Consider the following 15,067-nt stretch of genomic DNA (forward strand, 5'->3'; position numbering starts at 1 on the left):
TGCTTAATAATCCAAAACAACAGCACTGAGTAACATCACATCAATAACTTGTTATTGCTTTGTTTGAATGTGCTGCAGCTCAGACTCATTTTTGCATGCTGATACTCCTGCAGTGCTGCTCAGTGCTTGAACTCTAACCATCGGCCATTTCAGGGAAACAGCTTTGTGTCTGAGAAACACATAAAGCTAATGAAAATGAAAGGTTATCATCATATTGTTCTGAGTGTTTGCACTGCTGATTATCCCAAATTTAAAAGATGGAGCTGAGCTACAGAAAATCTATCAAGCTGGCAGCAGCAAACATTCTTAGCTGTAATAAAATAATCAAATAGGAAAGAGGACTTTGCTACGTTTATGTGCTATCGACCGATATCTCAGTTGCGCACTTTGCACAGAGATTAATGTGTAAATGAACACATGAACCCTCCACAGAATCCCAGACACACCGACCCGGCCTCATGGATTGTTTTTGTAGAAGCAGGTGCAGATTTGTGGCGACCAGAAATTTGCTGTTTCTACAGTTTCATGTTATCAGTTTGAATGCACACCCCTGTGGAGATGTCTCTAATAAAATGTCCCATTTTTCCTGCCAAAGTGACATGACTTCAAAGATTTTGGCTTTGGTGACAAACATTGACTTTGATCTTAAATCTTCTATCCTCTGTTTAAATTTCCTATTAGGATCTATCATATGGAGGTTATTGTGATGCAGGACTGCTCTGGAGGTAATCTGATGTGTTGTTGATTAAAAAAATATACTGCAGGAAATTTGATGGGAGTACCTTTCAGCTGCTGTACCTCCAATCTGAGAGCATGCCTTTCACTTTTGATTAGATGCTACTTCTTATCTTGTCTCTTTGCATCTGCACTCTCTGTGACAGTCTGACTTTTCAGTAGCTGCAGATCTGGACCGGTGTACTCCTGAAGGTCCACCTGGCTGACAGACCTTTTTTCCTGTCAGGTTAGGCTTCATTTTATGGCTTAACGGGTGGCAAATTTCAAAGCTGTTACACAGTCCAAACCACAAATCAAGGAAATCACTCTTCCCTAATCCACTTGTTGTGTCATTCAACATTTGCCCTCCTGGCATCTCTCCCGGCTGCGTTGCATCACATGCTAACGAGTTTTCAGCTCAGCTCAGTTGAAGCATTAACGGCTATTCTGGCTAGTTTAAACAATAGATGGGCTGAATACTTTCAGGTGGTGTTGTTTGCATTATATAAAGAAGTATTATTACCAAATATTTTTGGTTTTGTAGCATTCAGCTTCCTTTTAGCTGTTAAGAGCAAAAAAAGAGTTAAATGCTCGGATATCTGAATAATACACCTGCCAAAACCATAAGCAGTAAGACACTAAAGTTTTGAGACTTTAAAGGAGCAAAGCACCTTTTAACATCTTTTACATGAGTGTTATAAACAGAGGGCGGTGTTTTAGGATGGCTACTGTCATTTTTAAAATCTTAGCACCACTTGTACTGGGCAGTGCTAAAGGTGTAGTCCACTATGACAGGGTGATGGCGCGGTATCATCGTGCACAACAGGGGATTCTTTCATTGTCGCTCGGTTTGTGAAGTCTTGCCCTGAAACATTTATCAGTGGACAGGACTTTTGACTCCTTCATATTGCAGGTTATTTATTAAATTGTAACGCTCACTGTCTGCTAAAATTGTACTTTAGTCTACTTGTATGTAAAATATCAACATGAAATTTGTCTCTATTTAAATACAAGTATAACCCGTACACGACAGCCAAATCCTCTATGCATCGTCTAATCTAAGCATCAGGGTTTCTAACAGCCTTTTTCAGGGAATTTCATAAATGGTGCTTTGTTCTTGCAACGAAAGGCTTAAAGTTAGTTTCCTTAGGCAAAGCAGCCAAGACCCAGAAATCATTAGTCTAGTTATTCCTTAATATACGGCCCAGCGGGAGCAGAAGTGTTTGCTTCAATTTTATGCCTGAAACTCCCCACGAGCCTGTTAATAATGATTCAAAAGCTTCAGGTGGGCCACAGAGAATGCACAAAGACACACACGCCCCCTTTTTAAAAGTCCCCATCACACATCAGCACAGAACCACAAAGCTGCGTGGCGTCTCCATCACGGGAAATGCTTCGACCAGCATCTTTTCTCCTGTTGCGGTGCGCTACTGGTAATTAGGCTGCTGTTGTTGCTGCTGTCACCGCTTATTTTCAACTCTATTGTAGAAGAGAGAGGGCCAAAACAATATTGCCTCAGTCATAAACCCCGGTGTAATTATGCTAGCTTTTATGTACCCCGGGGAGCCAAAAATTCCCTGACATGACAAGAGGCAAATTGGCAGCAGTAAATCAAATGCAGCCTGAGGGTATCGCCGTGCTAGGAGCAGAGCTGGGAGGGACATCTGCTGTTAGTGGTGACATGAAATTGGCAGTCTTGAGGTGGCGTGTCAGTTTTCAGTCTTTTGTTCACTCACCCATATCTTTAAAAGGTTCACATTAGAATAGAAAAGAATAGAATAGAAGAGCCCTTTGTTGTCATTGTACATGCACAAAATTATGGGTGCTCCACACCAACTGTGCACGAGTAAAATATAAATAGTAAAACAGAAGGAATAAATAAAAAAGAGGAAAAGTATATACAGTCAAGAGGAATACAAAGTAGAGAAAGGTGCACATTAGAGAACAAAGGGCATGGAAGCAGTGCAAAGGACTCGGTCTGAGTATAGAGTCCGTGTGTGAGTGGCCTGAGCAGTGAGGGTTACTCAGACCATGGCTCAGATTGGTGTGGTGGGTGGGCAGGGGTGGAGTTTGGGGGCATGGTGTTTGTTAACAGCCCAAGGAGAGGAAGCTGTTGGTGAGTCTGGAGGTGTGGGACCTGATTGACTTGAGGTGCCGACCAGAGGGAAGCGGGTCAAACACATGGTGGGCGTGGTCCGAGGGGTCACCTGTGAAGGAATTGCAGCAGCTGCTGGGCCTTCTTTACCCGTGCGATGGTGTTGTGGGTCCTGGTGTGATCAGTGCAGATGTGGGTGCTCAGAAACCTGAAGTTTAAGTCAGATTCCACCTGTTCTCTGTTAATAAGCCCGTTCTCTGCCTCCTGAAATCCATTAAGAGTTCTTTTGCCCCGTACGGCGTCTCATCCCCATCAGAGATGAGCCCATGATGTTGGGTGGGTTGGGTGGGTTGGGGGGGGGATGGCAGCCGAGTTGGACTGACTGAATCCTAAATTGTCAGCTCCATAAATTGTACAATAATGAATCACAAACAGTTTTTATGAACCCATAAAATGAGATATGAACCAAAAAAGGTTGATTAGACTTTTTCAGATATGGGATATGAAACAGTGCCGGCTTTGTCAGTGTGAGAGTGACGGCATTATCATTCAGGCATTCACACAACCCCATAACACTGATGGAACTGCAGTCTTCTAGTACCAGTAGGCACTGTGCAGGAGATTTAACAATACTGACAGTACATAAGGTGAATAATGCATGAGGTTATGTATTTATTTTTTGACCTTGGCAGCTATTTTCTCAGGGCTGCATTGATATTTAGAGATGTGTCATCCTTTATGTTACGGCTACAAATCCATGCACAAAAAATAAATAAATAAAAAATCAGGAAACAGATCAACTCTTATGCAATTTAAATGAAAGCTCAGCTGTCAGAAATGAACATGAAGCCGTTTGTTATTAGCCCTCGATGCTGCGTGGCCCCTTATCAGGGATCATTTTATCTCTTTGTCATCTGTGAGGCGTCCTGATCTATCCAATCTTTCATAAACTTTTCAATATGTATCCCATTCAGTTGAGTTTGTTTGTGATAATTCACCATATCTCAATGTTTTATAGACTTGAAATTTTAGAGGAAAGTGAGAGAAATCCACATTTCACTGCATGAAAAATATTAAATTACTTTGAAGAGTCGTGGGTGTGTTTCTTTTGTGCTGCTCTCTGATATTTCTGCTGAACTAAAAAGCTTTGATTGTCAGACCTTGTGAAACATAACTGTTTTTTATATATATATATATATTAAGGAGCAGCTGTGATGCTTCTGCGAGATTAGTTTGTGCGGAGCGGGACCATGAGACGGTGACTAACATCAGACGCCTCATTTTCTTTTTGTGTTATTGCAGTTCTTCAAAACAGTGAAGACACTTGATATGAGAGAGACGTGTCAGCGTGTCCTCAGACTTTTGCATAAATGTTACTCGGGTGACGCAGTAACTGTGACTGACTGTGTCCTTGTCAGAACAAACTCTCACCGCCTCCATACGCTCCGCTTTTAATTTTTTCTATTTTATTCATTCGACAAACACGACGCACAATAAACAAAGTTATAGATGAATTTGATAGTTTTGAATTGTCACCAGTTTCAGTGTGACTTGTTACATGGCACATATCAAACAACTTGGTGTGTTTCATATAAGAGAGTTTGGTTTATGTGCTCACCAGTGTTGGGCAAGTTACTTTGAAAAAGTAATTAATTATAGTTACTAGTTACTTCTTCAAAAAAAGTTACTGAGTTAGTAACTGAGTTATTAATTAATTACTTGAAAAGTAACTATTGCGTTACTTAAAAAAATGTTTAACCCTCTGGGCTCCAGGGTATAATTGGCCATTTTTTACTACTTTTGATGTTTCCTCCACATTTCACCTTTTAAAACTATTTATTTGCCTTGTTTGGTATCATTGTTTTCAGCACAACCTCACGTGTCTGAATTTACAGTTATGTTCTCATTTTGACATACTGTATTAACACAATTGATCTAAAATCAGACAAAAAACATAAAATCCGAGTAGAAAAAGTGATATTTTTTACTGTAACAACCACAAACATGTTTATTGAATATTTCATGACTTTAAATGCAAATATTAATTGTCAATTTTAAAATCCTATGCACAAGTTTTGCAAACAAAGTTATTTGCATCCATTTACCTTTTACCCTTTTTTAAAATAACCATTTCAAACTATTTACAGAACAATCAGCTGTTCTTCAATAAGATGCCACACAAATTATTTGTTCCACTCCAAAAAAATAATTTCTGTCCACTATAAAGGAGAACATCACAGCCTGATACCTGCAGGTGTGACAGCAGCAGGTGTATCACTGCTGTTTCTACCTGGAGACAGCAGTCGCCTCATTGTTCTGACACACAACACAAAACTATCCACAACACTACACACTAACTACACAAGACAACACATTAACTACACACTCCAAACACGCTAAACGTCACAAATCTGCTTAAAGCTGTAGCGCCCAGATTACTTACGTGCAGTGAGCTGAACACAGCTTCAGCCGTCTGTTTGTTGAAAAATAGTAACGCGACCACACCACATTTTCTTGTTAGTAATGGTAACGGCGTTGTAACGATAGAAATAGTAATTAGTTAGATTACTCGTTACTGAAAAAAGTAATGCCATTAGTAACGCCGTTAGTAACGCCGTTATTCCCATCACTGGTGCTCCGTGACCAGGAAAACCCAAACACCAGATCATTGCCATGTCAGGCGGTCAGAGTGTGGCTACTTATCACTGAAGGGATTACCACAGGAGTCCAGTAGCTGACCGAGCATGTCATGAGCCCGGAGGAAACGCAGCGTTGCCCATTGATGGATCAACTTTTCTTTGATGTTATAGTTTCTTTGTAACAAGATTTTTTCCCCACATTTTGAATGTGCAAGCTGACGCAGTGTACATCCGCCTCAGCCCATTGAGCCCTTTTGGACATGGAGTTAATTCAAGTCTGCCTACGTAACTAAAAAGCATTTACCCACCGATTACCTAGCTTCATATTTTTGGCTCAGCTATTATCTTTTGTTTCCTTAATGCAAGGTTTTTAACTCTCAGCAGTAAACGGCCGTTGGAGGATTGTCGTCACCCTGCTGGGTGAGCAACTTAAGAATGAGGCAACATAGCGGCCAGGCTTTCTGATATCTTGTGAAGACAATAAAAGGAGGAAAATGTGACAGAGGATTTTGAAATAGATACCATGGGTGCATCTGCTAGGAGGTAGTTTGTGCACTGAATCCAGGAAAATTCATTAGTCTGTTCCAACTACCGTGCTGAATTTGATTGTTATCCTAAATTGGAAACCATCAAGTTAAAGCTCAACTGGTTGTGTCATGGAAAGAATGGATAGAACTTTTTGCAAATTTCAGAAAGAAAAGTGCAGCAGACAGCCATAAAAACAACAAAAATTCAAAGCTAAAATAATGCAGAGATCAAGAGAGGAGACGTTTACTGCTGTCTGTGTAAATCCACTCAGTCAGGCTTTTAGCAAACAGCCCACGCTGGCGCTGCCCTCCTCTTCTCTCCCAGCCTTAGTACTCCTGATGAGCTGAGTGGAGACTGCTGTGCTCCTGCACCCACTTCACAAGGTGGAAGGACAATACCTGGAGGACAGGAGAGAGATGAGCACAGACCTTTGACTATTTATACACTGACCATATTCAGAGCTGAAATAAACTTCATTTCCATTCTTTCTCAAAGTGGCGTTTCTAATGTGGAGACTAAAAGGCCAGGAGTAAAATCAGAGAAAATTAGCATCTTGTTGTGAGTGTTGCATGTAGCTCACACAGATTAAAGTATTTAAAGCTCAAATATGCCATCAACCTTTATTTTTTATAACCACCTCACAGTCTTACTCTGGTTTGGGCCAGAATCGCTCTTTTACTATTGAAGTTCATAACCGTGGGATATGAAATAAATGATTGTGATTAGTCGTTACAGTCTGACTCACATGTCCCTTTCCTGCTGTCTGGTGACATCTCCCATGTGTCCTCTTTGCTTTCCTTCTCTGTGATCTTGTGCTTTAGAACAGCAGCGGTCAGGGTGGCGCTCTCCTGTCACCTCTAATCCCAACTTTTTCACAGTGTGTGAAATCAGAGTTTAAGCTCTTACTCGTTTATCTGTGTGAATGAGGGCACGGGGTATGGAAATGGAGCTCTAACTGCTTCTATTTCAGTTTATGCAAATGGACTGGAAGCAGTCCATTTGCATAAAGGAAAATGACAGAGATGATCTAGTGGTTCTGACTCAGGAGTCTGACATCACTCTTGATTTTAACCTGGAATAACCTTTCTGACTTGAGTGCAAGCAGGGCTTCTTTTCCAATCATTGAAATTCCACTCATTCCCACTCAGAATCTAGTGACTTCATTTCTAATTGCACTTCCAAAGAAAATGTAGAAAAACAAACTCCTGTACTTGTTCCTGATCTGTTTGTCCCGCTGTATTTTACGTCTCGCTGGTTTTGGCTCACGAGACAAATCACTTTGAACTCTTGGAGACGGTTTTATGCAAATTCCTGCCCTCGATCTTGATAAGAGTAGCATTTCGCACACCTGGTGGAGTATATCCTGCCCAATCCCCCGTCCCCGCTGCAGAAACAGTTAAAAGGATTACGAACCATATTTTAATTCACTTTCCTGCCTATTGTTGCTGTAAAAGCTCGGAGGCTCGTGGATATTTTCCTGTAAATGAGGGCATTGCATACTTCTCCTGTAGTAACGTTTCCGTGGAGACGCGTATACATCTGCACTGAAAAGGGAAAAGCTTTTTCGTGCATATTTGAACGTATAAAAAAAGGTCACAAAGGATTTTCAGTACACAAAGTGTCATTATTGGCTGAATATCTTACTAATGGGTTTCGAGGTGTGTGAGTGTCCTTGAACCGTTCAGCGTAGATATTAATTCTGTCACAGCAGACACAGTAGATTTCCACTTTCAGCTGATGGCGAGATGCCTGTCGCCTACATCTGTGCCATTTTTAGCCTGCGGCAGCTCTGGCCGGCTTCGTTGCCACCTTGCCGCACATTGCCACGTGTGGGCAGACGCTGGCCCGGGGCCCCCATTTCCTGGGCTGCTGCTGCTGCTGTTGCATGGTGGGGCTCCCACGGGACTGGGCTGTGGCCCGTGGTGGGGCAAGGCAGAGGAGGGCGGTGGGGTTGGGGTGCTCGCCACTGACTCAAGCACACTGGCAGTCTTAAGGAGCGCTGCTGAGGGGAAGTCCTGTGCGTTTGAAGTAGGGACCTCAGAGAGCCTGTTTACTCAGGCGGGGGAGGGGGGGAGCTGGCCCGCTGCACAAGAATGCCTGTGTCATGACGGGAGCGGCGGAGAGGAGGAATGCGCTCCACAATCCCAACACTGTAGAAGCCGGGCCACGGCTGAGGTGGCAGCCATTTCTTCCTATTTATTTTAGCTCCCTGTCCACTCAATCACCGGCCCTGTCTGTGGCCCACAGCATCCCTGGAAAAGTGAAAAATGGCCTGTGCTTTTATTTATGGCTTGAGATTTACCAGTATTTGCCAGCACAGTATCTTCACCCAATGTGGATGAAATCTAAACTGTGAACTACTTTACTTCAGTCATTTGTTTATTCAGGGAAAATTCAAAGAGCAGGCGTGCTGTGCCTTACTCTCCTTCAGACGTAGTTCAGCTTTTCACTCTTAATATGTTCTTGGTGGTTTTTCAGGAGTTGCTCTTTAAATTCCATGAATTTGGCCAGGTGAGGGGTCCGCCGATGTGTCTGAAAATGTCTGCATCTTCTGTAACACTGCTCTGCTAATCGTCAGTACTGCACAGGATTGCTGTATATGTGTGAGGAGGTTATTTCCAATGCCATCAATTTTAGCTGAATTCACAGGTTTCTAGCATGATTTGTTTTGACTCGCCTCACTGCCAAATTTTTCTAACACGGCCTGATGAGAGCTTACCGAAACGTCTTCAGTATACAAGCTTCTTGTGAGTCTGTGGCACCTTTGTTTGCCTACTCTGGTTTGTTTGTGAATGGGCTGCATGAACCTATGTGAACCCAATTTTTAGCTCAAGGCCTGTGCTGTCTTGCTGGCAGACATTTGTATTCATTGCTGAATGGACAATGACCTTTCTTGCTTTCAGTTTATTTTTTCGCTTTGAGGATTCATTGGCCTTGTACAAATTGCAGAAGAAGCCAAGGAGTGGCTCACGCTCTCACTCAGTTTGCTTTGAAATATTGTTCTCCTGTTGGAACTTGCAATCGCAAGCAGGGACAATTTGCACTGAGCTGTGAAATAAAACAAATATACCAAATATATCATCACGTGCTGCACAGCGAGGAGGGATCGAACCCACGGCCGGCTAAAGCCTTTCTGTGAGGAGCTTGCATGTTCTCCCCGTGTCTGTGGGTTCTCTCCAGGTCTTCAGCTTCCTCCCACAGTCCAAAGACATGCATGCTGGGTTAACTGATAGAGGCGGGATCACCAAACACCCCACAATATGATATTACCACAATCTTTCATTGATGATACCATATTATAGCATTTTTCTTTTTTTTTTTTTTTTTTACATTTTTTTAGTATACTGCATATCGCAATAACTTATACAGCAATTTATTGTCTTCTTTTATTGTCTGTCAACTGCAAATATGGTCCTCAAAGTTCAACTTTGTCATGACATGCACAATGTTTATGATAATACAGCAATTAACTGTAATAAGTGGTTGAAAATTGTATTTGTTGCTGACAAATACACAATTTTTTGTTGCATAGACAGAAATTGTACACACATTACATCTGCGCTCACAACCTTCCTGTTCTATGTGAATATAACCAGAATACAAGCAGCTGGGAGCCAGCTGAGTGGAGTCCCCACAGGTTTTCCTCACTGACACGCATTCAGACTGATGCCAACATGCTGGCAGTCGGTCTGCATTTATGAATCAGATAGAAATTATTGACTTTTTGTCTGAGAGTGGTTGTAGTCAGACTGCAGCTGTTTGCAGAAAGGTTGCCTCCTAATAGGAAATTAGGCAACCTGTGCAATCACCTTGTGAGTGTGCAACACCCTGAAAGGTCTGGGCAAAATTTTAGTCTCCACAAGTTGGAATCAGTTGCAGAATGTGAAAAAGATTAAACATTTTTTCCCTTCTTTTGACATTTTTCTTTGATTATCTTTGAATCAAAGACTTTAAATGGCTTTGAAGCCTTTATAACTGTTGGACACTTGTGAATGGATTACATACACCTGTCAGTCACAACATCAAAACCTCACATGTGAAGTGAATAACCATCAATAATCTCACTGCAGTGCAGTGCTGAGAAACCTTTACTCCTGGCTTTAACGTGGATGTAATTTAACACACACGGCTGTTTCAGAGCAGACACCCCCCCAGTTTGAAATTAAACCCTCACATGTCCGCAGCCTCCTCCAGCAGGTCAGCCTGCCCTCCAAGTTGCAACAAATGCTCTGGAAAGTTTTGAGGAGCCCCCCCACCTCCATCCGATTCTCCTCACAGAGGAGACGAGCTTGTTCTGGTGGACCCAACTGTGCTTTGCCAGAAGCCAGAGGGCAGCCCGTAGACGAGCCATGTCCATGCCTCAGTGAGTCAGAGCTGTTTTGGTTGTACAAAGAAGATCTACACAATATTTGCCAGCTTTTCAAGTTGCTGCTGATTGTGTGTTGACACCAACAATCGTATAAATGCACTTTAGAGTAGCCAGAGTCTCACACTGACCTCATATTGACCTCAGTGTAGCACTCTGCAAACGCTCCCGACCCAGTCGAACACAGCTCGAGAGGATCTGCCCGGAAGAACTAAAGGAATAAACTTCACAAATCCAAGTGTTCAAAGGTGGGAGAAGCTCGGAAAGAAGCTGCCGATGCTGCAGAGACTTCTACAAAGAAATCAATAAAGACTCTAAATACTTTTTGTAAATGGGAGTTTTAATTTTTTTTACACTATTACGAAGAAAATCTAAAAACAAATTCCTCTTACTGAGAGAGTAACTGTTGGTTAGTCATCAAAAACTGCAATGTTATCCAATTAAAATAAATACTAGATATTATATAACATGTATTATAATTATTATATAACATGTTATAACAAATAGTGCACTTTGGCGAGAGGTGATGATGACACAGTTTTCTCTGGCTGGAAGAAGAGGCGCACCCCGTTCATTCTTATTTTTGATTATATCTGAAACGAACCGCATACGTCAATACAGAGCTAACAGGATGTAGTCCACTGTGGTGAAACCAAATAAAACACTGCAGGCATAATCACTGCCTTACTTGACCACCAGCTCCACTAGTGAAAAACAGTCTCGCTCAGAGACATCCTGATGATTCATTCAACCTGCAGCTCTGCCCCTCCGGCCGTTATAACCAGTCAGTCTGCTCGAAAACAAGAAAGGATTTTTTTCCTTTCATTGTAAGAGGAAAATTAAATCTGCAACACTTTTAACTATAAAGCAGCAAACTGTGGAGTGAAGAACGTCCGCTCGATACCCCCTCTGTAGTCCTCGAGGCCTCGATATCAGCACTGCTGCCTGCGGTTTCACAGAGATACCCTTAGCCTCCAGAGTGCGCGCTAAGCAGTATTATGGGAGCTTTAAGTACTGGTGGTCCACTCCGTCAAAGTGGAAAGTATTAGCACATTCAGGTAGTTTGAGGAGAGGAGCCTGAAATCTGTCAAGTCAGACAGTTCACCTAATTTTCATATCGAGGGAAGCAGAAACTCTGTTTGAAGTCGAATCTGATTTTAAAGTTATGTAACGACAGAGGAAAGTCTGTGGGTTGTAAAAATGCCTCAAAAAGTTCTTTTATCCCGTGTACTAATTAAAGGCAGTGAACCCCATCAGCGTTTGTTGGATTGAAGTGAATTGTGGACTGAATGAACTGAGCTGCTGTCACAGACCTTTTTATCCTTCCACTCTGACAGATTTGAAGCTTTAACAGCTGCTTTTAGCATCAGTTTACCTGTCAAAGCTCCATAACACAGTCAGCACTGGACGAACAGGGTGAATAACACAAAGGTCATGTACTACATGAGGGGGTTTTCTGGCATTTTGACTAAAACAAAAGTAGTTTTCTATTTCTATCTTCTTGTTTTTTCTTTTTGTTTTGCTAAATCATCATTTTTCTCTTTAAAAGCAGGGAACAGGTAAATAAGGAGCACTGCTATGTTATCCCCATAGTGCTTGATTTGTTTGACCAAAAGTCCAAAGATGCTGAAATGAAAATGATCTGAAACAGAAGGTCACACAAATCCACACATTTAAAGTTGGAACCAGAAAATGTACTTTTGCTCCAGTAAATGATTAAAACAGGAAATTATAAACATGTTATTTGTCTTTTCAGCACTTGAATTGAAGTGTTATGAAATCCAGCTGTGCCAGCGCACCCAGCTGGAAAATGTGTCTCCTCTTTTGAAAACATCTGCTTGGCTTTCTCCGTACATTGCTGCTCCTCATATTGCTCATTAGTTAATCATTAATCAGAAAAAACAACATAAGAAAGCTCCGACTGGATAAACCCTTTTCCAACCATCAAATATGAAACATGTATAATTCAGGCCAGCAGGCACTCGACTTTAGAACAAGCTTTGGCCTCTGCTGACACATTCATATGCAGACAGAACCTGCAGACCTGCAGCTGCATGACTCACTCATTAATATTGATCGAATGCTCTTCTAAGACAATGTAATTGTTATGTAATAGCAGATCAGTCAGCGCCTTTACTCAGTTAGCCTTTTAAAATGAACACCCTGCAGCGGCCTTCACAGATGCAAATGGAAAAAATATTAAAAGTTGTATCTCTCCCGTCTTAATCTCACAGAACCGGAGCTCGATGTTCCCGGGACCCTTGACTCAGTAACCCGACAGGTAAATGAGACGGTCCAGCGCCGCAGACGGAGGGACGCTGGGGAGGACGACTACAACATCGAAATCCTGCTGGGAGTCGATGACTCAGTGGTCCGATTTCACGGCAAGGAGCATGTGCAGAATTACCTCCTCACGCTGATGAACATAGTGAGTCACTACAAATTCATTTTGTACCTAGTTTGAAAACTGTTGTGTATTAAACCTGACTTGTGTTTTGGTCCACATACTGGACAGAATGTAACAGAACAGGGATATTATGTAAGCACATGCATTAGGGATGCCACTGGGCAGCTCGGTGATGCAGTGGGTACCCGGCTTGCTTCTTGCTCTCCTGGTTCAAACCTCTGCTGGGGCCTTCCTCTGTGCAGTTTACCTTACCTTTGTGGGTTTCCTCCAGGTGCTCCGGCTTCCTCCCACAATCCAAAGGGATTCTAGGTTAATTGGTCATTTTAATTTGGCAGTGGACGTGTTTAACCTCCTAGGACCTGGCGTCCACATATGTGGACATCACATTTTGGGTTGTCCAGACCAAAATACTAAATTTTGCACTACAAGGGGCTGATATCCACTTATGAGGACATTATACTGCCACTGTTCTATTGAAATTTTAAACAAATATCCTCATATGTGGATCTCATTTTTATCAGGAACAAAAGTCAGGTAAAAAAAAACAAAACAAACCTGGCAATTCTTTGTTTTTACATTCATCAGGTCCCAATCTGCCTAAATATCAAAGAGAATTTAAAAATGCATGCCGTGGAAGAGTTCGGGTCTTAGGAGGTTAAAGCACACAGAATAAAGGGTTGTATGAATGCACTGTACTGACACGAAAATGTAAATCCCAATCCAGTGCATGCTACCAGAAGTCTGGTAGTGTGGACTGGTGCCATTACAATTCAGTATTCACTCACTTTTTATAGCTTCTTATTTGAGTTTTAACAGTGTCCTCCTTCTCTTTTAAATGTTTGTGACACTGCTTGCACATTGGCTTCCTGTATGATTTTTAACAACTACTAAAGAAGTGTGTGTTTCAGTTTTGGTGAAAGAAACTGCCGCATTAGTTTCATGGTCACAGCTGGTAACTACTGTAAGCACTTCCCTCTCTAGTCCACGTTTGACCTCTTCTTGCTCCAAATGCTAAAATCAAAACTTCAAAACAACTCATTAGATAAACTTAAAAATGTTATTGTTTGGCTTTTTTCAGTGTTTTATTTGTTCCTGAGTAAATCGGTTTGGCTGAGAGTAAAGTTATAGTTTTCACACAGCTGAAAAAACATCAAACAGAAAACTGATTGAACAGAAGTGTGAGATGGTCAAGAATTTACTCCAGTGTCCTGTTATATGTTATCAAGCGAGGAGCAGACGGCTCCACCGGGACAGCAGTGACGCAGATCTGAAGGCTAGACCGTCCCGTTTCACAGCCTCGCACTTTCAGCCTTCTCGGTCTTCGGAGGACCCGGCCTACGTAGACCGCGAAGGCCGGGTCCTCCCAAGGATGCGGCCTATGAATTGGGACATAGCTACTGACTTGTTCCTTCCCTCCAGTCAGCCATGTTTAAACTAGTCCTCATCATTCATCTGTCCCATATATTTGCTTAATGGTGCTGGGTCATAATTTCTTGCTTTGCTCCTCTAATAGTAATTATGTAACTGCGTAGTATTGATTTTTGCACCAGTGCTGCTTGTAGCAGCAAGCCGCTCGTTCTATTGAGCAAACAAGTTTTTCTGTATGCTTCCTTCTTCTCCCTCCATTTCTTCAATATCACAGAGGTCCAAATAATAAACACTCTTCATTCTCTTTTCTCTTTGTCTCCCAAAGCAGTCGTTAACTGTATCTTCATTTCAAGGTGTAAAGGAGACTCTCATTCAAAGTGCATTTTTAGTTATTCACACTTTTCAGTTTTGTTGTTTGAGAGCTGGTGTTGTCTCCCTGTTCCTCTGGGCTAAGGTTACAGTACCCTCTAATCTACATTTCCTATCACATATTGTATGGAACTGGTCTTGATATGAATAAGTGAGTCATGGTGTCACAGCAGCCCACTCCTGTGGGTTCTCTGCTGTGGGTCAGTGTTATATTGTCTGAATCAGAAAAAAATGGAGCCAGCAAGCAGCTGTTGGGATGCCAAGTGCATCTGTTTCCTCCGGTGTGAATTCACACTGTTGTCCACACACAGTATGCTAATCCTGCCTCCGTGGGAATTATTACTGCCATTCAAGTATGATCCCTCGCAGGGATTTCTCTGCCCTTCGTGTGCGTTAGGCGGTTAGCTCAGACTGTCATTAGTCTCTGGAGGCAGATTGGATGATGTGTTCGCTCATCACGTCCTCGCGGATGTCACGGATACACCTCGCTTGTGTTGTGAGAGATTGGCACATGTGCCATTATTTCCTGGCAGAATGGTGAAGTGTTCCTTTAATGAGAGATTTCAAAGCAGATGGAAGAG

At 42.2% G+C, this 15,067-nt stretch overlaps 1 protein-coding gene across 1 annotated transcript in view; it reads left to right on the plus strand.

Annotated features, from left to right (window-relative positions):
* adamts3 (ADAM metallopeptidase with thrombospondin type 1 motif, 3) overlaps nt 1–15,067 on the plus strand; it is a 184,556-nt gene that overhangs the window by 84,997 nt on the left and 84,492 nt on the right. Inside the window, exon 8 of the mRNA XM_031756603.2 lies at nt 12,577–12,770. Coding sequence (XP_031612463.2) covers nt 12,577–12,770 — 194 coding nt within the window. The remainder of the gene's footprint in view (nt 1–12,576; nt 12,771–15,067) is intronic.

Source organism: Oreochromis aureus, linkage group 12 (assembly GCF_013358895.1).
Source record: "Oreochromis aureus strain Israel breed Guangdong linkage group 12, ZZ_aureus, whole genome shotgun sequence".
NCBI lineage: Eukaryota > Metazoa > Chordata > Actinopteri > Cichliformes > Cichlidae > Oreochromis > Oreochromis aureus.